This window comes from Simochromis diagramma, unplaced genomic scaffold (genome assembly GCF_900408965.1).
Source record: "Simochromis diagramma unplaced genomic scaffold, fSimDia1.1 OVJJ01000355.1, whole genome shotgun sequence".
In the NCBI taxonomy this organism is placed as follows: domain Eukaryota; kingdom Metazoa; phylum Chordata; class Actinopteri; order Cichliformes; family Cichlidae; genus Simochromis; species Simochromis diagramma.
In genome coordinates this window covers 1,799,808-1,822,492 of record NW_024387174.1, presented here as the reverse complement: position 1 = coordinate 1,822,492, position 22,685 = coordinate 1,799,808, and the positions used below count along the sequence as shown (strand labels likewise).

Genomic DNA, 22,685 nt, shown 5'->3' with positions numbered 1-22,685 from the left:
GGCTTTCCCCACGGTCCAAAAAATATGCACGGGGTTAACTTGTTATTGTGAATTGAGGTGTGAATTATCTGCCTGTGTGTTAACCCTGAGACAGACGCGACACCAGGATGTACCCTGCCTCTTCCCCTATGACAGCTGGGATACACCCCAGACCTGAAGAGGGATGGATGGATGTTTATACTGATGCAGTAAAATGGTGCTGCCGTTTTCACCAATGCATGCTTTACTGCATGATGTGACAGGGCGGTCCATGAAAATTTGACCTTGATAAATAAAAGCGGACTATATAAATTCACCTAATAATTGCATCATACAAACTACATCTGAAAAGCCATTTTCCTACATATCATACTTTACTAAAAGAAAAATATCAGTGTTTGTATTTAGACTTTAACAGAATATTTCCTCCATCACTGCAAAAACCCTTCTGATTCGTGTTTGATTGAAGTCCAGGTGAAACCTCTCAGCAGCTCTGCAGAGGATCTGAGCTTTATAGGCTGATAGTTTTGTTGCACATTTCCTGCGTAGCTCAATCTGAGCTGCACCAGCAGCAGGTGGAGGTCTTCATCAAATAAGCTCCAGGCGTTTGTTCTTCTAAACTAAAGCCTAAATAATCTCAGAGAAGAAACAGAAATGTGTATGTAACGCAGAAGCTGGAGACCTGGGAATAAAAGAGTTTTCCCCACTGCAGAGATGTAGTTTTGCTAAGCTGTACATTTTCAGCTCACAGCCCACAGAATGAGACAGAAAATGAAGGCTGTCTATTTAAAGCTTTTCCTCCTCCTGGTGATTGTGTTCTGCTGGTAGAAAAGTGATTTTCCTCCGAGACAGACAGCCACATTGATTCACACAGGCCGAGACGGTTTAATAAAGCCGGGGTGGAAAGAAAGAGACGTCTGAAAGACGGGGAGAGGCCAGTTTGTAGCTCCATCGCTACAAATTGCCCTCGATGTGACATCGAGCACATCTTTGATGCATGCGGGTTTGCAACAGGTGGGGATGCATTTTATCCCTTAAAGAAACTGATCTGGGGTCAAACGGGTCACTAATGAGATGGTCACAAATGTGAGGTCAGCCTGAGGTCGTGTTTCAGGAAGAACAAAGGAGGAAGAAATGAAGAAGAAAGGACGGCGAGCGCTCAAGTATTTATTTGAAAAAGCTCTGAGGCACGAAACCAGCGAGAGGTGAGAAGAGCTGCCGCTTGCTTCCTGAAGAGGCCCTGCAGATGTCAAACAGCCACAGTGGTATTGTGTAATTAACTGCTAATGGCAGCATTAAGAGGCTCGCTCCCCCGTCTGAAAATACAAGCAGCGGTTATACAGTTAATTAACAGTCGTCGCTCTGACTCCAGGCTGAAGAAACAACAAAAACACAGAAGAGCGAAAAAAATGATTTTAGCTCATTTCTTTTCTCACAGCCGGCCTGTGAGTTTGACTCATCTCTGACGACCTTCAATGATCAGTTCTGACACCTCAGCGCGTATCAATAAAGACGTGGTTTGATGATGGCTGCACGGGCAGAGACCCTCCCCAGCTTCAGCTATCTGAAAATCGGATTTGCTTAGGCTGCTGCCCCCGCGACCCGGCCTCGGATAAAGCGGATGAAGATGGATGGATGGATTTGTCACTGATAAGTGTAACATATCATGTTTTATACAGTGTTAATTTAAAACAAGCAACTCAACACATAAAAAAATAAAGATCTAAAAGCATCCATCTTCACTTTTTCACTGGGTCAGTTGACTTTGTGTTCAGCCCAGGCAGTGTGGACTGAGCAGGTGAGCAGCAGCTCTTGTTTCTGTAACGGCAATTAAAAACCATTCTCAGACTTTTCCCAGCAAAACTAAACTGAACTGTTCAGCTGCAAAGCTACGCTAAAGCTACGTAAGCTACAGTAAAAGCTGTGCAGATAAACTCAGCTGAGTTTGGCATCATCTTTGATTTGGGTAACTTTGCTGCAGGCTGACAGCAGCTCTGTGCTTCCTGTCATGAAATGTAGAAACATGCACGTGATGGTCTGAGGCTGGAGCAGCGTAACGCATGGCAACGCATGGCAACGCATGGCTTGTTTTTGCATTTCGAGCATGATGTGATTTTGAATATATGTATTTATATAAATGTGTAAACTGTGACTGTTCCTGTTGTTCCTCTTTGTTTTGAACAGACTCAGAAGTGGCATCTTTATAAAATCCATCCGTCTGTATCGCAGGTGGAACGGAGGCCCAGCCTAAACCAACCAAATTGACAGCACCGCCCACGGAGCCAGGCTGCTGAACACAAAAACCTAAACAGCTACTTTAAATATCTGCACGAGCCGGGGAGGATAAAAAAGCCGCCTCCACTCATCGGTGCAGAAACAGAGAAAACCTCAGTGGGCTCAGCGTTCGCTCGGTAATTGTCCAATTTAGGTGGACAGTGCCGAGTGGCGGGCCGGTGCATCCAACAGGAGCAGTGTTGAGGATGTCGGAGTCCCAGGAGGGGTTGATGAGGGGAGGGCATGATCAGCGGCTGGAGGCGGTGTGCAGCATTCACGTGGCAGCTGATAACAGAGCTCATTTAATTTCCTCTGTGTGCTGGGAGTCAGAGAGGGTGTGAGAGGGAAAATGAAAGAAAGCCAGTGTATAGATATATATAAACCTGTGTGTGTGTGTGTGTGTGTGTGTGTGTGTGTGTGTGTGTGTGTGTTGGCTTATTGGCGGCAGATTTATTTGGCGTCCCGTCACCTCTCCTCCTCTCTGTGTCATGAACCCAACATGTAATATAAATCTGCCGTGTTTCCGCAGAGTGAGGAGGAGGCGGCAGGAATGTGATGACGCCCAGGCGATGTGGAGCAAACACAGAGATGCTGTTATTATTTTTTCAATCAATAACAGCCGCAGTGCCGCATGGATTCAGCACGGCTGCTCAAACTCTGGATCAAACACTGCATATACTGAAAAAAGGCTGGTAACAATATCTCAGTCCTTTAAACTGGGAATCAGATCTGTGTTCTAACCCCGGGAAAACACACACACACACACACACACACACACACACACACACACACACACACACACGTTTCAATAGCACATCTTCAAGCTTCACAGAAAAGATGAGGAGGCAGGAAGTCAAATACAGGCACAGCAGGGAGAAGCCAGTCAATTTTCAAAATAAAAGACTACCGGCAGACTCAAATGCTCTGTTTCTGAAACACTCGTGGATCCACCGTGCTCCCGATGATAAACCGGGGCAGACATCTGGAACACTTATGGGGAGCTTATCACAGTAAGTCTGAATCCTCAAGGAGCGAGTGTACGATACTTCAGGTACTCACACCAGCACGGGTCGCACAGCGTTGTTCATGTTGCCGTACGCCGCTCGGCCCAGCAGCTCTCTGAAGCAGTTCTCAGCCAGCGCTGACGGGTTCTCCTCGCCATCCTGACCCGCCCCCGATGGCGTGTTGGGGTGTCCCGCCCTGCCAGAGAGACCAAAACAACAACAGAGAGGATGCTTAGAAAGAAAAATTAAAAATACTCCCCTGCGGTGACCATTCACAAGAAACGAACACCTTAAACAAGCTGGACTGAAAACAAGAAAGCAAATTATTTACTTAATGTTTAAATGACTGAACAACAACCAAGAATCAATTTATCACATTGAACACAAAAATCTGTACAGGAGGAACGACGCAAGAAGCTTTCAGGCCATAAGGAAGGAAGGAAGGAAGGAAGCCAGGAGGAAAGAACAAGTACAGAATAACAGGAGAAAAGATCTGAAAAGAATCAATCAGAGCAGCTGGGAAAAAAGGAGAAATCAATGAGGGTATCGACCTGCCTCAACCAGAGGGGTGGGTGTGTGTGTGTGTGTGTGTGTGTGTGTGTGTGTGTGTGTGTGTGTGTGTGTGTGTGTGTGTGCGCACAGACAGAGGAAACAGAAACACTGCAAAGTCTGTGCCAGGCAGAGATTTTAACAGGCCTTCCTTCACTGCGACATCAGAAAAGAAGTCAGGACTGAAATAATGACTTTGATTGGCTCACTGATGAATCATCGAGGCTTCTGACTGAATGACTGAGCGTTCAGGCCGGCTGCCTGTCCGATGGGTCAGCTATCGCAAACCAACAGTGCAAACCTTCAAAGGCTGAGGATTACTGTGTTACTCTCGAGGGGAAAACTGTAATAAAATCAACAGTAACCAGATAAAGATGAAACTACTGTAAACAGAGAAGAAACACAGAGTTATAGAAACGGCCAACAGCAGCCATGCCCTTCTATCCCACGCGTTGTAGACATTCACAAGCAAAAAATAAGAGCTGAGCAGGAAGCAGTGGCTTTTGATTTACTGGTCAGGTAGCCGCAGCCACAGTCACGAGTTTGGGTAGTGACCTAAAGAATGAGATCGAAGATGCAAGCAGCAGAAGAGTGCGTGGGCTCAGCCTCAGAGACAGGCTGAGGAGCTCAGAGCAGAGCTGCCGCTACGCCACATCAAAAGGATGCAGTCTGGGTTATTCAGCATCTGACAAGGATGAGACGCCCATCTGTGAGACCTCATTCTGCAGAGATGATGTCTCTCTGCTGGCTTTCCAGAACAGCTGAAAAGAGGCAGGTCTGCCTGCAATCAACCTCTGGAGCTCTTTTGTCCCATCTCCTCCCTCCACCCCAACCGGTTGCAGCGGATGGCCACCTCTCCCTGAGCCTGGATCCGCCAGAGGCTTTTCCTTCCCACTTTCGCCAAGAGCGTGCTAATATGGGGTTTTCTTTCTATAATCGTAGGCGCTTTACCTTACAATAGAAAGCTGTGCAAGGAGCAGAAAACAACTGAAGACATTCAAGGTTTGCAGAAAGAGTCTGACCACTTAAAAGACAAACTAAAGGTGTTGGAGACACTTAAACATACAGACTTTCCACTTCAGGGTTAATAACACATTTTAACAAGCTTGTAGACCTTTGTTCATGCCCAATAAACCCATTTGTTGCTTGAAATAAACCTTTTTCACTCACACATAAATTTGTAGAAGTCATACCTTTGTCATACTAAATAAAGCTGCTTTCTGCAGGCATGAATGCAGAGCTGCTTTAATAACTGAGCTGCCTTTTGAGCCAAAACTCAAATCCTGACAGACTTTGGTGGATCACTGTCACCTGCAGAAACAGAAAACAGTCTGAGGAGCAGGAGCCGCAGCCCAGCAGAATGAGTAAATAATAATGAGTGGAAGATTTCGGAGTGTGGCTCTGCAGAGGTGACAGTAAGCCCACCAAGAAATGTTTAGCGCCGCAGCTGCAGCAGAGCGAATTCTGATATCAGAAAATAACAAAAGTAATCCTAACGAGCTGTCAGACGATGACGTCGAAAGCAGGACCGAGATGTGGAAGAGCAGGAAGAGAGGGAGATGAGTAATGTTGAGGATTCCTGTTTTGTAATTTACAAACGTCACCTCGCAGCCAATGAGAAGCGAGTCCTCTCACGCCCGTGGGCTCTCTTCTCTGTAATGAGACTGGACCTGTTGTGAAATGTCAGCTGACAACAGGGTTAAAGTTCAACTTATTTGAAGCTCAAGCTCGTTGGGCGAGGTGTGAAATCTGAGGTGTGCAAGCTGTCCGAGACAGCACCGCTGCAGGGAGCGCGTTTCCCGCTTCTGAGGAACGCGCTGACTGAGACTGACGTGAAGCGGTGCGGTCCTGAAGATGCTGCAGTGGGCTGTCAGCGACGTACATGAGCCACGTAAGGTCAACATGGATGTTGACCATTTCTTATATTTCTATTTTCTTCCTTTGCTTTGGGGTGCTGGTTGATATTTTATCATTCAGATTTTTAGGACACCCTAAAAATTGGGAAAGCCTGAGGATGGCGGTTGTTCTGCACCTGTGCTCCAATAAACCGGCCTCAAGAGCACAAACAGGAAGCAATCGTGTTGTTGTAGTGATGCGTGCGGACGCCAGAGTGCCTCCTCCTGACCTGAGAGTCAGCGGGGACTTTTTGTACAATAACTTTATCATATTTAACAAAGTCCTTCATGCTGTGAATATTTACAGGCCCTGGAAGCTCTTAGAGATGGGGGGACATTTGATGTAGTTCATTGAAACCATGTTGACACTCACAAAATGAGACGGTGGATATAAAATTGATTTGGTTTGAGATTAAATGTGTTTGTATAGACAGCGCCTGCATTTATAAAGAATACAGGCGCTTTCTTTATAAAGAAACACCCAACAATAATAATACCTGTGTAGTTTGAGGGCCTGTAGTCTCAGATTTTCTAATGTAGTTTAAAACAATCATAAAATATTAACATTTTAAAAAGAAACTGAACTACTGAAACACAGCTACGCACTTTATTAATGCCCTGTCATTGTTCCAGTTATCATCGTTGGACCTGTTTTTGGTCCTGAACTCGTCTCATCTCAGCACGAGGTGGATGAAAATCGAATTTAAACTGGATTTTAAAGCTGTTGTTTGGGAATCAAATGATCAAAAACTAAACTTTCTGCTTATGTGATGATCCGAGTTCAGGGTTTGGGTGGGTCACGGAAGATTTTTGACATTTCAAACTGGACCGCAAAGGTCCGAAGTCTGGGATTGGCTTCGTCTGCAAGACGAATGAATCGCTTTATAAGAGGACAGGATTTTAAGACACCATGAATGAACTTTCTGAAGATTTCTATATTGAATATTTAGTAACTACGATGACTGGGGAAGGTCACGGTAATCATCTCGAACGCTGTTTGCTGCATCTGGACCTCCTTCCAAAGAGGTGTTGCAGTACTTTAATAAATGCAGACTAATCCTGCGTCGTTTCTGAGAGAACAAAGTTATTATTCACAAAGCCACAACCCGGGCCTATTTTAAGCAACAAACTCCAAATGCTTCATGTCGATGGAGGAAAGATGCTGCCAATTAGTTTCTTCTGCCGTCTTGTTGGTTGGAGTTTTCCTGCAGAGCTGCCAGGAATCCACAGTCCTGGCCGGAGACCAGGAGAGCCTCATGTTATGTGTTATATTGATAAAATAATGCAATAGTAAATCATTTCCCAAGCAATAAGCCTGGTCACAGATGGACTGTAGGCAGCCAGCTCTCAGGAGGAAAACAATGCAATTACTGACAGCCCACACGGGCGGTTCAGGGGAAATTAAATGCTTATTGCTTGTTAGAAGCAGGGAAATGAGACAAAAATGAAAATCTCTGATGTTATAGGAGGTGGGCTGTTGTTATTTAATGAAATAGAAGAAACTTTGCTGAAGCCAGACTTTTCCTGATGATTGCTCACTTTAGGAAAAAATTGTTAAAACATTCCAGAACAAAAAACACGGTCAGATAGAAACTCAATTTCAAGCCTCCACGGGAAAAGAAAAGTCTGAAAGGATTTACAGCACACGTGAAAAGTTCGTGTTTGATGTCCTACAGTCTAAAAAAAAAAAAAAAGTTTACTCGCATTATTTATTTATTTATTTTTTTTAAATGGTGGCGTTTCGGGGGTTAAACATGGAAATAATAAAGAGCTTCAGTCAATCCAAAAACTCAACTGGGACTAGAAAGAGAGACCACATTTCTCCCATTTTGGCTTCTCTTGGCTTTCTTCATTCAGATCTAGACTAATGAGGCCCCATCATATCTTAAAGCAGCGGGCCCCGACCTGTTTTGCGCCACGGACCGGTTTAATGTGTGTCGGATAAATACAACAAAATAAAACTATACGACCAAGACAAGAACTGTGGTATTTTGTAAATATAATAATAAACGCAAATTCACCCTGTAATTGTGTAACTTAATTAGCAGCGTCCTCCTGAAATGCGCCAACAACATTGAGAGTAACATCCTCCTCTCTTCCCACAAGTTTCTAAAAGTAGAATGGGAGGCAGAGCCTTCAGCTTTCAGGCCCCGCCTCCGTGGAAACAGCTCCCAGTTTGGGTTCAGGAGACAGAAACCTGCTTACTAAAATTAAACTTAAGACTTTGCTTTGTCAGCTGTAGATATTCTTATGCTGTGTGTTTCTTAACAGGACTTTTACTGTGAAATCAGCTGAAAAACCTGGAGTTTTCTGCAGATTTCACAATAAAAGTCCAGTTGGGAAATAAATATTTTCTGTCCACTAAAACGCTATAGGCCTTTTAATTTGAAACAGATACTGGAGTGGTTTAACAGAGCTGTACCTCTAACAGAGTGGAAGCCAAACAAAAATATTAAAATAGACCAATAATCATTTTCTTACTCCTACTGTTCTACTATTGTACCAAACAGTAGGAGTAAGAAAAAGACAGCAGTTGAGGCAAATCAGGGTCTATGAGATGAAACACAGAGTTTATGTGAATGATGCAAACATGTTCCTTAATCCTGGTTTACTTTTCATTTCTGAGCTTATGTTTAATGTGTAAACCAGCAGCTACTGCAAGCTTTTGATGTTTGCAGGTTACTCAATGCAGCAGATGAATCTGTGAAGCAACCAGCACATCGTTAAGATCAATGTGTTTGTCTTTACTGGATTTCAGCGGGGTTAGCTAAATGTGAATATTCGAAGGAAAGCCTCCTTGATGCACTGACCACTCCTCTCTTCACTCCCTGTCCTCTTAACCCTCAGCGGTCGCTTCCTGAACTGAATGTTAAGAAAGGTTAAGAAAGTTTTCAAGTTACATGTCGAAATGACAAAGTTATGACCGTCTAACACTTTTATCAGGAAAAAAAGTTCTGGTTCCATTCGTACGTTGTGTTCAGATCCACAGTTGTCAGTAACTGTGAAATGCCAGAATGGATGTATTTATAGACTACACAATCCTGTACTGTTGAGGCCTCTGTTGTGTGCGTGCATTTAATCAAGAAGTGTGCTCTAAAGAAATGACGGTGGTGTGATTACAAAGATTAAGGCAGTTAAGACAAGTTAGAGGTCAAAGTCGTTTCCAAGGTGGCAGAGAGAGTGTGTTTGCGTGTTTGTATGTAGGTGTGTGTGCTGATGAGCAACACAGGCAGGCAGTTAATCGTGACGCAGGAGGAGGCTTTGTTCGCCTTCCTCTCTGGTTTCTGCACGCCGGGCACGTCCGCCTTCCCCAAGACGCAATTAAGAGTATCCAACGGCCTTGACCGCTGCTTCCCAGCAGCCTCCAGAGGTTCGATTAGAAAGCCGACAACATGCTGCCGAGCCCGAGTTCGGGGACAAAATTATCAGAAGAAAGAAAAAAACCAAACAAACAAGCACAACAGCGATTCCCTCAGAGGCGAGAGTCAAACTGTGTTTCAGTGGTGAGCTCTGAGTCACACTATTAAACCGACAAACCCCAAACCTGCAGAAAGACATTTAGTTTGACAGGATGCTGCTGGACCGCAGTGACACTGAGCTGAACAAATGTTCACCTGCCACTGGAAGATGTTTCAATCCATGGAGAAACAAGTCTGAACTCCCCAGGGAGAGATTTTTGATGAGTCCAGGCAGCCTTTTCCTCCACTTGACCTCCCAGATTTTGTGAAACAGGCAGACCGACGAGAGAAGCTGAAGAAAACTGGTTTATCGGAAAAAATAAAATGCACATCACAAGTTTCCAGCTAAGCTATGCCTCCTGTGATTGCATGGAGCTGCGTGTGATTGCATTCGCATGAACAAAGCAACATGATAAGGTGCCTGATTACAGATGACTAATGATTACCCTGCAGGGAGGTGATACTATCCTCAGCGGACCACCCGCTCTTCGTTTCTCCAGCTCTTTTTAGCTAAACTGTCACCAGTAAACTCCTCAAATAACTGCTAACTGCCTCGTGAGAGAAGCTTCCTTCTACTCGATGCTGAACCGTCAGTTTGTACAGACGAACGTTAGCATTTTACTTATTCTTCAAAGTTTGGGAAAGCTTCAGAGGGCATTACAGGCCTTTAGAAGGTATACAAGACCTGCCAAGAGATCAAGTCGAAACAATAAAAGCTCCAAGAGAAAAAAAGAGATTTGACTGAACAGCTTCTAAAACTAAATGTGTCACATTCCTACATCTCTGCAGACGTGTGCCTCATATTTATGCGGGTATTGGTTACACATGGATTTTAACACCCGCCCAGAAAAGGGTCGGTTTTACTGAGATTTATCTTCCAGCCATGGAAGATGGATTGGCAAGAATTCTGCTTTCCTGTCAAAGGTTAATTGAGAAGATACTGCAGCAATTAGCCTCAGAGAAAGCAGACCGTAGTCCACGATCTGGATCAACTATTTTAGCAGTGGGGGGAATAAGTGAGTGAGACCATGTCAGAGTCATAGAAAAATAACAGTTTGGATTTGAAGGCCGGCTCATCTTCTCGATCGCTTGGCGTTAGGTCAAAGCTGTGTGAGGCCTTTTTCTAGTCTTGATATTGCGATAATATTAAACGTGTATTGTTGTACAGTTTTTGATTGGGTCATGCAAACATTGAAACACATGACTGCTGTTAGCCTCATGTTCACTTTCTGCACCACCATCATCTTCTTCAGCACAAATATCAGCACAGCTACCGCGTTCAACTGTTTCTCACCACGTAAATGTTGAAGAAGAGCATGATGGGAAATCCCCGCTGTTTACAAACCCTCACAGTCCGTAGCTAAAAACCTTTAGTTGGATCCACAAGTTTGTGCACGAGGACATTTTTGTAGTTTTGTGTCCGATTTAAAATCTATTATTTAAAAATTTATTATTTATTTATTTTTTAGCTTGAATTAATTAAAACTGATTAAAAAAAACAGGTTAAAAAGCATTTTTATCACTATAGTGATGTTTCTTTGGAGAAAGGTAAAACCTCTTTAGGCAGTGCTATTCTTTCCTGTATGTCAGGAAAAATGTAACGTGACTCGAGTGTGGCTGGAGTTCATGATTTCATAACTTTAGACTCGCGGTTCAGTCAATCTACGCCAAAAAGGACAGATTAAAGGCAAGAGTCAGACTTAAATATTTAACTACGTGTCCTTCATGTTTAACCTCACACATCCTACCTCGCCTCCTTCAAAGAGCACACTTCCAGCCTCAGATCCGGCTCGGGGTTTCTGCTCATTAAGTCGCAGAAACGACTCGAACGCTGCCATTACCGCAGAGATGTTTCCCCCCCAGGACAGTGGGGAAGGAAGATATGCAGAACAATTATCCCAGGAAAATGGGAAGGTGCATTTCCATTTAAATGGTGAAGATAAGATTTGGTGATTGGACTGTTAGGAGCAGGAAATAAACACGAGATTAAACACGAGAAACAAAGAGAGCATGACGGTTAAATAGAGAGACCCGTGTTTCACGGTGGTCCAGCAAAGCTCGTTCCTTCAACAGAAGACGTTCATCTCAAGATCAGCATAATTAATTAAAGCTAAACTTTAAAATCTTAAAAATATCTATAAAGCGTAACGTGTTCACTGGTGATTTCCTGATTTCAAACCATTCCCTGTAAACTATAGAGGTTGTGAGGAACGTCCCAGCAGACCATCAGGTACTGAAACAGTCAGACAAACGTCCGTGCCATGTTCAAAGTCACTTAAATCTTCTTTCTTCTTCATTCTGATCCTCAATTTTGGTTAGATACGTGTTCACATGCAGTTGAACTTGAATGACCCCTGGGTATCCTGCTTTAAATGCTTGGAAGTAACCTCCCACCATCACCTGTGGGTGACAGGAACACCAGCCTGTCTGAACAGCCACAGCGCTCTCATTCCTCCACATGTGTTGGAAGGGAGGGAGCGAGCTTCTTGTGGGGCTTTAGGTAGGAAAAGAAAAAACAGGCGAGAGAAGGAGGGGAAAAAAAAAAAGAGTCAAAGGGAGGCAAAAAGCAGGTCCAAAAATAGCATTTTGTTCACATGGAAACCACACAAATGAGAAAGGAGAGGTTTCTACAGAACGGAGCTCAGGTGCTGAAATCAGGAGAGAAGGTGATAAAAATGAGAGGCCGAGGAGGAAAAGCGAGGAGAGTAAAGAGATACCATCATCTGCTTAATTGAACTACTTCAGTTCTGGGTTAATTTTCTTATTAAATATGTGACAGAAAATGTCTGCAAATGATCAAAGCACTAGTTCAAAACAAGAAAAGATATTTGACGCACTATTATTGTACATTTCAGACATCTTTTCTTTTTTAAATCAATAACTGCCTCAAAGACAGAGGAGAAGATTGGTAAGGAATTCGAACGAGACAAAGACACCAGAATTAAGCTTTGTGCTCGGTCATGTTGATCTTTGCAGTGCAGGCACAGCATCACTCCCAGCCCGGGGAGGGGATGAGCAGAACTAAGCTCCTCAGCACGACATCGGGATTTCCTCCTTCACCTGGATACAAGCCTGGATTTGTGGGCCGAGTGAATAAAATGAGGTTTGAGGTGTGTGGGAGGCGGTAATTCCTCCGCTCGAGTTCAGGTGAAGGTTTGTATTCCGTCGGCCGACCTGATGATCCCGAGCGATTTACGGCAGATCCAACAGCAGGATTTACTTTGGATTCTGACTCTCCACGTGCTGCGGGCAGAATTAAAGACGTCAAAGGTCCAAAGAAGAGCGAGAAACACAGAAAACCGGCAGAGTTTGTTAGAAAGCAGGAAGAAGAAAACGCACCAACCAAATAAACACAAGCCAAGATCCTTCGGTTGCTCAGCGTGACCAGCAGTCATATTTTGTGTTGGTATTACAACGTTAATCTTATCATGTCCAAGTTCCTGTCAAACTGAATAAATCCTCTTGTTCTGAATGAGGTGTGTTCCTATTAAAAGGGAGTTCTTCCTCCCCAAAGTTGCCACGTGCTTCTTCACGGGGATCATTTGATCGTTGGGGTTCTCTACTCTAAAGTACTGAGAACAGCATGAACTGGGAGCTCTGGGTCTTGTTAGCCCTTTCTTTGTCACACTGGTTCATGCGTGGTGGAAAAAACTCTCAGGCCTGATTTAGACTTCTGCGCTGAATCTCTGTAGAGCGATGATGTAACCTACGTAAGCGGTCGACGTCGTTGTCAGCACTCGTGCTTGTGCGTTCACTCCCAGCTCATGGCCGGACGGGACCTTTCCAGTACATGAAGGCTCTCCGATAGAGTCCAGCCGGAGTCCTGCAACTAGGACTGCGCCATAACACACCATCCATACTAACCCTGGGTATATTTTTGCATGATTTACAAAACCATTATTAAATGAATAAACGATGCAATGATGTCATGCTGATATAATTTTGAGGTTATATTGCCCACGCCTACCTTCAACATATGAAACCGAGTAATTACAGTTTTCACACATCACTGAAGGCCGAAATCTAACGCAATCTGAGATCCAACACAAATTGTGCTGCACGCCCCCATCCGACACTCATGAGGCCCCAGAAGATGACGACAGCGTATCGTTTGCATTACAACATGATGAGAAGGCTTCCTTTCCCACTAAATACCAAATCAAATTACGCCTCTAATGACGATGATCTATAAAACCTGCACACACGCCTCATCAGCTAACCGTTTCTGCAAAAGCAAAACCGCTTCCCAAACTCCTCGTGTGAGGGTTCAGAGTCGCTACTCTTCCACGTTTACCCAACAATACATTGAGGAGGAGAGCAGGAATGAAAGACTGTGAAAGCAATAAATCTTGCTCTGTCCCAGGACTCTGCTCAGATACGATAAGAGAAATGTTTAGGAAGGAATAAAAGCTGGAGGGAAAATGGAGTTACACGCAGGCACAGATTTGTTTCCTTTCATAAAAACCTGCCCTCGCTGCTCCATTTACTAACTCAAGTATTTTTTCTCTGCCTGTCACTTTGTAACGAAGGACACGTCTTTTTTTATCCCGTCTTCGGATTCTTCAGCTGATTAATGAGCTTCAGGTGAATTTTTGGCACAAATACACCTGAGAGCTGGTAACTGGTTTTAATGTCGCTGGTTATAATTAAAAGCACGGTCAGGATTTTGACCTTTCATCTTCATGTGCACGCCACATAAGACAGTTCTGCCAAAAATGTTCGATTATAGGTGGTGAATTGATACAAAAACTGATCTGGAACTCAATCAATAGCCCGACTGAGGTCATAAATCATGTTTTCAGCTTCTCTACACTGTCTTTCTTAATGCTGCATGATTGGTGGTTTTGTGTCTCTGCTGAAATTACACCTGAAAGTCACACACAGTCGAGTCTTTTTTTCAAACACCTACTCTGAAAATTATCAGCCACCAGGGGCGCTGTGGAGTCTATCGAGTGTGGATGTACTATCGGCATGAAAATATAATTAATAATTAGACCTCTGTGCACTGAATCATACTTGTTATAACTCTCTGTCTCTCTTCCACAGCATGTCTTTATCCTGTCTTCCTTCTCTACCCTAAACCGGTCGCAGCAGATGGCCCCGCCCCTCCCTGATTCTTCCTGTTAGAAGGGAGTTTTTCCTTCCCACAGTCGCCTGCTTGCTCACAGGGGGTTTGTTGGGTTTTTCTCTGTATGTATTATTGTAGACTCTACCTTACAGTATAAAGCACCTTGAGGCGACTGTTGTTGTGATTTGGCGCTGTATAAATAAAGCTGAATTGAATTAATCATCAAGTAACTTTATTCAACAGGTCCAACATTACTGGGAAACACAGAGCTTACAACAGCTGTGAGGTTTCTGTGCTGCTGTGAGGTTGACTCTGTGTGGGTGTGGCCTACCAGAGCGCTCCTTTGTTTCCGGGGTGTGTGTCGTGCTCCTGCTCTGTGGAGAGGAGGGTGGGGTTTTTCGTGATTTAGTTTTTTATTTATTTTTTATTTAGTCTTTTGTTTGGTGAACATTTTCTGGGTTTTGTTATATTTCCTTTATTTTGACAGTTTTTTTGTGAGTTTTTTCAGTTTAATTATTAATAACAGAAAAAAACTTTACTTTTACAGAGACGTGCTTTAACCTGGAGACACAATCATTTGATTAAAGATAAGTCCGACTAGAGTTTCTTTGAAAGCTTCATTAACACCAACAAGGCAGATGTTGACAGATGATGACACCTGTTAACTTGGACTACAAACAGCAGCAATAACAATGTGACACTAAGGATCAGTTCTGCAGCCGTGAGACAAATACTTTGAGTCTAGTTAATCCAATCTGAGAGAAGATCATTTAATATTTTAGCTGTTTTTATTTTATGATTAAATTCTCTGTATCGCGGACAGAACAATGAGCTGCGTTAAACTGCTATGAAGCATAAATATTAACACTCAGTGTGAAACCAGCAGAATCTTAAATACCACAGAATCAAAAATTATCAACTGATTATTGAATCTGGAGTCTGAATCTCTGTTGCTTGTATCAGCTCCAGAGTCACACGATAATTTTCTACATGAGTCTCTAATGCTGCAAACAGGAGAGCCTGAATTAGCTCCTCCCACTTTGCAGATGAAAAACAGCTGTATCGTCGGTTTTCTTAGAGAAACAAAAATTGTGGCGTAAACCAGTTTGTCCCTCCGGTTCAATATGAGCCTCTCTAAACTCTAAAGAAAGCAGGAAGCATAGTGTCAGATACAGCTGACACTAACGGTGACGCTGCCGCTTTAATCCTGACAAGGCTACGACATGCTTCATGTGTTGGCCGGGTTTGATGGAGTCTGTGTTGTCGAATGTTGTCGTCCAGCTGGTTCTCAGAGTGGATTTGACAGCTTAAAATCATCCCGAGGATCACAGCAGACAGCAGCAGGATGTGAACAGAGGATGAGGTGGATCAACACCTCAAGCACACATGTACGAGGAAAAGATGGCGACTGAATGATAAGCAACCAGACCTGTCAGAAATCCTGTGGATTAGTCTAGAGCTGAAGTCTAACACTAGAAAAGCGCTATATAAGAATCAGTCCATTTACCATTTAACACCACTTTTAGTCCAGTTTAAAGCTAATGACTTGTCTGCAGGGTCATGGGCAGCATCCTCATCAGAGATACACAGGCCTCCTTCTTCCCAGCTCACCCGTGGGGGCACGTGGGCATTCCCAGTCAAGAAAGCCAAGTAAGCAAACTTGATTTCTACAGCACGTTTAAAACCAAAGTGCGCTACACTAAAACAGAATAAACCGGTTCCTAAAAAACTGACGGTACACGCCTTCACAGAAATCAGCCGTTTCCAAACGCTTAGATTTGGAAACAGTCGCTGAGGTTGTTCGTCTGAGGTTGTTTAGGTCATTCCAGAGAGGCGGGGCAACAGCAAAGATGATGACGACTGACTGAGATTCAGACCTTAATGATTTCGAGGGAATATGTGGACACGCCGTATCTACCACACATGCAGGTGAGAGACCGGCTTTAAACACATACGGCGCCGCTTTAAACTGGATTCTGTAACAGTGCAAGGCTGCAAACACAGGAGTGAAGTCGTCCAGTTTAGATGTAATTAAGGAATGCATCATCCTTTCCAGATGAGAAGGTTTTTGTTAGATTGGCGACTGCTGAGCTGGAACAAACTGCTCCTGATCACTGCATTTATTTGTCTGTAAGCTTGTGCCAAAGTTTTGAACCTGTGCTTTATTCAAAGCAGTAAAAAAGCCCTGATTATCCTTCAACCTCTCAGTTAACAGTGGACAGCCTAACTGGGTCTAACCCAGGGCCTCCTCCTGGAACACCCACCCAGGAGGTGGATGCCCGAACCACCTCATCTTGCTTCTTCCACTGCAGGAGTGTCGGCTCTACTGCGAGTCCTTCCCGAACGTCTCACCCTATCATTAAGAGAGAGCCCTGCAGCTATGACGCACTGCGTCTTCAAACCTCTGAGGCCTCAATCATTCTCCACGATTTGCAGATCCTGTCTGATTGGAGACTTTTTGGTGAAGGTGACAGCTGAATTGTGGGATATGAGAGCTGGCCGCACAACAATAACACTCATTCCTGCGTGTGCAGAAAAGTTTGATGCTGCAGGAAAACTAGTTTACTTTGCTGATTGCCTGGAGAGAAAAGCAGCAGCTCAGCATGTATAATTGATTGGCAGTTTTTGTGCGTTACTGTGTGGCCCATTAAAAAAAGGTCACCTCTGAAATAGAACAGCTCTCACTTCAGAAAATCAAACATTTGCCTGAGAGACAGCCATCGCTCCAGTTCCATATTCAGGGCAGAGAATAATGAGTCGCGGGAAAACAACGCACGGCAGGGAGATTTCGGTTTGAGGCGAGCGCGTGGCAGCTTTGGCGTGTGTCGTACCTGTCCAGGTCTTCACTGTCCTGCATGTTGAACAGCATGGATGGGATCAGTTTGTCCATGTGCTGCGGCTCCCAGATGATGGCCTGCAGCTCGTCGTTCACCGTCTTCCTCACCACGCCCTGCAGACCTTTGATCCCGGCCACACGGATCCTGACGGCAGAGATTAGAGAGACTCAGAGGAAGAACAAGGCACACATCCAGCTGTGGACAGACGTTTACATCACTCATCACAGGCATGAATGTCATGGTCATTTTGGGATTTTAACAGCACAAACCATTAAAGACTATGAAAACAAATCTGGGTGCACAACTTAATTCATTTTCTCGAATCCACACAGGGTCAAATATATACACAGCTTTTTATAAGTGGTACTGAAATTATATCTTTTAACTTGAAAAGGCCGAGGCCTATTAGCTTCCCGTTAGTGTTCATGATCGACTACAGGTGCTAGTTTCTCTTTGCAGCATAAACAAGATTCAACAGCACTCACTGGACTGACCAACACTGAGAACAACGGGAAAATCTGAGGAACTCCTTGTAGATTTACACAGACTGGGAGGGTCTCTGGGAGATATTTCTGAATAACTGAGGATTAAAAGGCCATCCATTTAAATGACCGCACATAAACATTCACATATGTCACCACTTTGGGTCTGCTTCCAGACGTGGGCAAACTGTCACCCTCAGGCGAGAGGAATTTGGTTAGGATGTTCAGGAACAACCCAGGAACTAAAAAGGCTTAAGGCTAACGTAACCTGGAAACTGCTGGAACACCAGCATCAGTGTCCCCAGTGAAGTCAGTTTTACCTGGTCATGGACAAACAGCTACCAGACAACATTACGGTGCTTTTAGGAGCTGAAAACGTCTCTCAAATAACTCACTGCTAAAGACTAACCTTCCAAGTTCTTCCCTCAAATTCCAAATCTTATCTCACTTCAGAGGAAAAACATCCAAACCTTTGATTTAATCTAATTTTCCGCCTGAGAAGAGGTTCAACAGCCTGCGCAGCAGAAATGTTCAGGAGCAAAGTGAGGCCGACTACACCTTTTACTATTTCGTTTTTGGACACGGATAACTCCATGAGCAATAACACAAAGAACAGCACTGATGACCTCGCCTGAGAGCTAATCTAATCACTGCCACAGAAATCCTATTTGGGAATTCCTCTCCACCTACAGCCGACACTGCTGAGTGGAATAATAAAACACTGAGGGAAAAAAAAGAAGCAGCGTCAGAAATCAAACCATTTATAGCTCAGCGGTGGCGGCGAGGTATAGAGCGCACTCAAAAACAATCCCAGCATCCCCTGGCTCTCACCGCACCACCCACCCTCAACCAACCTGCAGCACGCACACACCCTGATACATACAAATGGAGATAAAAGAGGCTTTTTATGCACGAATACGTGCAGACACCTCGTCGCTCGGAGAGGTCTCAGCTGCTGCAGTGAGATTTCAGAAACTCTGGAGGAGGGAAGTTATCTTCACAGTGAATGAGACAGAAGTCTCCAGGTATTGTTTTAATGCAGAGGGCGAGCGCCCCGGCGGGGAAAGCATCTTCTAACGTGCTGTGTGGTGTCACAACCTCACCGCCGCTGCCAAACCAGCTATTTTTTACCCTACTTACAATAAAGATCGCAAGCAGACAGTTTCTCAGTTTCACAGTAAAAATGCGAGTGCCTGACGTCTGCCTGTTTTTAAAATGTAAATATCTGCGTCGTGTTCATGAATGAGGCGAGGACACAGCGGGACACTGATGGAGAGAGTAATGTGGATGTTTTATCTTCTATTGTGGTAAAGTCTAGGGCTGTGATTCTAGCTAGGGGTGCGAGAGGTCCCGGGTTCAAATCCCGGACAAGCCCCCAATTCATGGTATGACATTCCTATCCTCACCAATGAACAATGAGCTCTGTGTAGTGAGATCGAACATACAAGTGATGGAAAAGGACTTCCTCACAAGGGTGCCTGCGCTCTCCCTTAAAGACGGGGCTGAGGAGCTCTGTCATTCAGGAAGAACTCTGAGTAGAGCTCCTGAGACTGGGCATCTAACCAGGACGCCTCCTGGACACCTCGTAGCTGAGGTGTTTCAGGCATTTCCAATGCTGGGCATCTCAGGCAAGACTGCTGCCCACATGACCTGGACCCGGATAGCGTCTGAAAACGGATGTAATCCTTCCCTCAACCTGAAACTAAGAAATTAGCTTCGTTTCTTAGGTTGGTGGAGTCGAGTTCTTTCATGTTTTAATCAGAAATGTTTTTCTTTTTGTTTGCGTTTATTGTATTTATAGTGTTTTATGTTTTGTGGTCCATCAAAGTCTTTACACCTTGCTAGTTTGGAAGGTGTCGGCCTGAATCTGCACTGCAGTATTTTTATTAGAGTCATTAGAAAGAGTGCAGCTTTAAGTTTTTGCATTAGCTACATCGTAAGCTTACGTAAGCCTTACTTGTCAGGTCCCCTTTTCAAAGGCACAAAAAGACTCAGCTTGAGGCTTCACAGCGAGACGTCGTAAAACACCGAGCAACATCACGTGGACTACATCTGTCTTTTATATACAGTCTGTGGATCGGCGTTGACTTTCTTCTCCCTACTTGCAGCTCCTGCTTGTTTCTTTTATATTAGATATATATAAGACTTTATATTTCCGAACTGCACGCGGCTTGCTCGACTGTTTATTATTCTCCTCAGCTCCAAATCCTGTGGGCTTGCAACATTATATATTCTTCTCTCGTCTCGAAAGACTGCTGACTGTGAGTGATTACTCTCAACCAGCCATTTTCCTCTCGGTCTCAAATTTGTGCTGCATCTTTGTTTCAACAAATCATCACCCAATAAAACTGCTAATGTTTCCTAAATAACACCTTCACCAGCAAATAACTGAGGGAGCTTTAGGTGTCGAGATATAATCTGAGGAATAAACTGTCAGACTACCACCTGTCAGGTTCAAGCAAAGTTATTTTTGTTGTTTTTAGTGATGCTGCCATGAAATATTACTCATTTAAAGGCCTCATAAACATCCCTGTGATTTCTGCTTTATTACACAATAAAAACGTTTCTGAAAGATAAAAGAAAATCAAATCCACGTTAAAGATTAAAGACGGCTAAAAGCCCAACGGGACAAATCAGTTTCCTGCTGTATTCTCTCATTACTGTGAGTGAAGTTGTTGCTGTGGAGGGAAGAATGAGCTCCTGATGCTGGAAGCAATGCAGGCAGGTACGCTCCTTTCTCTGTAGCCTCATTTATGCAGAGCCTTCCCAGCACATCATTCCAGCATCATCATTTCAGATCCTTATATTTCAACCTGGCCGGTGGAGCAATGCTTTCCTGTGGTGGTGTTACCAAGCCCCGCCCTCTCAGAAGAAGGCCCGAAAATCTAAATCAGTCAGACGTATTTCTAATTCTTTATTCACTGGATTCTAGTGGGGGTGAGGGCGGCCCTGGTGGGGATTTTGTTTCCGCCCCTCTTTTGGCTGAAGCATGTTTCCTCGCTGGCTTGAAAGAGGTCGTTCATGAAATTTTCAGCGGTGGAGGAGCACCATGACATGTCTTCATAATACTCCAAAATGATGTCGCGGCATGAAGCCCGGATTTTAGAAGTAAAGCTCGCTGCTTCCAGATTTTAATTTGGTCCAAAAAAGCAGCTTCGAGTGAATCGGCCTGAACACAAAAAGGAAACCAATCACTAACTCAGACTGCTCCAGGGGAGTAAAATTATAACTTTGATTGAGAATCAATGGTTATATTTTAAATTTAGGATTATTCAGCCTCTCCTGAGTGCAACAAACAACAGTTGAGTTGTGGAGTAGTGCTGGGCGATATGGAAAAAATATTTATCACGATATGAATTATTTTATATCACAATATACCACCTGACCTGTGGTCATCTAGAAAGTACGCAGTCTGTAAACAGCAAGTACCGAGGGTGCAGTCGAGGAGCCGAGGAGTTACCGTAAAGTATGTCGCAAATCCGGGTGCACGTACAGCAGCACCAGGTCGCAAACCACAAGACGGAGTTTCTTTGCGAAAAATATCATTTTTTTATACTTTATTTTCTCTTGCATAAAGTTAAGAGCATGTATAGTGAGAAGACAATGCTAATATATTTGCCACAGGCTATTTAACCCTTTTTTTTTTTTTGATTTTTTTTTTTTGATTTTTTGATTTTATTGATTAGCATTCAAATTCAAATCTGAAAACAGAACAAAAATCTACCATAAAGAAAGAAAGCATGAGACAAGGCTAATCAAAAGGTATTGGCTGAAGCATTTGCTTATTACGCCAACCCTTTTCACAAAATATCTTTTTGTATGCAGCTCCTGTACACAGGGCTTGAAGAAAATAATAAAACCCTTTAAGACCTACCATAGAACCAAGTCCGCTAGAGCTTATCTTTATGTTTTTACATGCTGTAGAGCCATTTGTGGGAGCTTTTCAAGTTTCCATATATCAATACAACTGTTATAGCCCAAATTTTAATATATGTATGCATTAAGTCCATAGTAACTACATAAATTGCAAAAAATTGTAGTGCAATAAACTACAAAAAAATTGAAAAACATTTTGGGTTTTTTACATATATTTCTAGTTAGAAAAATTTTTCTAAGAGGTTTATCCCTCAAAACTGTAAAAAAGGTTGCACAAAATAATTTCCAACCACGAGAAATTTATTTTGAGTGTCTTCATAGTTTTATTTTTGAGATACACTAATTTTTATATACTACAGGAAAAATGAAAATATTATAATGCATCAAAACAAACTATTTCCAAGTCAAACATGACTTTTAAAAAACAACAACATAGGCTTATAAGGCCCTTTCGCGAAAATGACGTCACTTCCGGTTTCGGGCAGGTAATGGTGGACATGCGATAGTTCACACTGGCGTATATGCCAACGTAGGAAGTGTTATTGAACATCAGCAAAGTGTTTTTCTGGAATATTATCTTTTTGTTGCTGCAAGTGCTTCTTATGCAATTTTTTCAAAGCTATATGTGGAAGGAAACCGTGACCTAGGGCAAGCTAATAGCATTAGATATAAGTACAACTCCAATGGTTTCACATGCATAAAAAAATATTGCGCTAGCTTACGCGGTTCCAGTTCTACGGGGATTTAAAAACAGTTAGGTAAAACGGAGTGTGCCTGCTCCGACCGGTTGTAAAGGGTTAATTATATATTTTATGTAATCATTTATAAAGTTAGGTTAGAAACGATAGAAGACAAATGGCACGATAGACACTTTTCTATCGTCCACACGATATATATCATCATATCGCCCAGCACTAATGTGGAGGTCTTTAAAATGTGATGTGAGAATAAAGAGAAAGAACGTGACATAATGAATGTGTTTGTTCTTCTTGGTATAAACAGCAGCCTTACTCGAGTCCTCTGGTCGTCTTTTTCGACAAGTTCTTATAATAATATCTGGTTAAACATAAATCTGGGTCATTAACATTTCCTGATGACTTGGAGTAACCAGGAGAAACCTCCAGGGTTGAAAAATGAAGTCACGGGAAGCAAAAAACTGCAGTTCCTCAAACCTTTGGGCTCCATTAGAGCTTAAAACATGAACACACACACCATGCATGGTGAAAACAAGGAATTTTATATCACATTTGTTATAGTTGTAGT

The 22,685-nt window shown here is 43.3% G+C and overlaps 1 protein-coding gene across 3 annotated transcripts in view; it reads right to left on the bottom strand.

Annotated features, from left to right (window-relative positions):
- efr3a (EFR3 homolog A (S. cerevisiae)) overlaps nt 1-22,685 on the bottom strand; it is a 101,458-nt gene that overhangs the window by 30,374 nt on the left and 48,399 nt on the right. For all 3 annotated transcript variants that reach the window (XM_040049329.1, XM_040049330.1, XM_040049328.1), the window contains 2 exons: nt 17,059-17,208; nt 3,313-3,453 (listed from right to left, as the gene is read on the bottom strand). In XM_040049329.1, the coding sequence (XP_039905263.1) occupies nt 3,313-3,453; nt 17,059-17,208 (291 nt within the window). The remainder of the gene's footprint in view (nt 1-3,312; nt 3,454-17,058; nt 17,209-22,685) is intronic.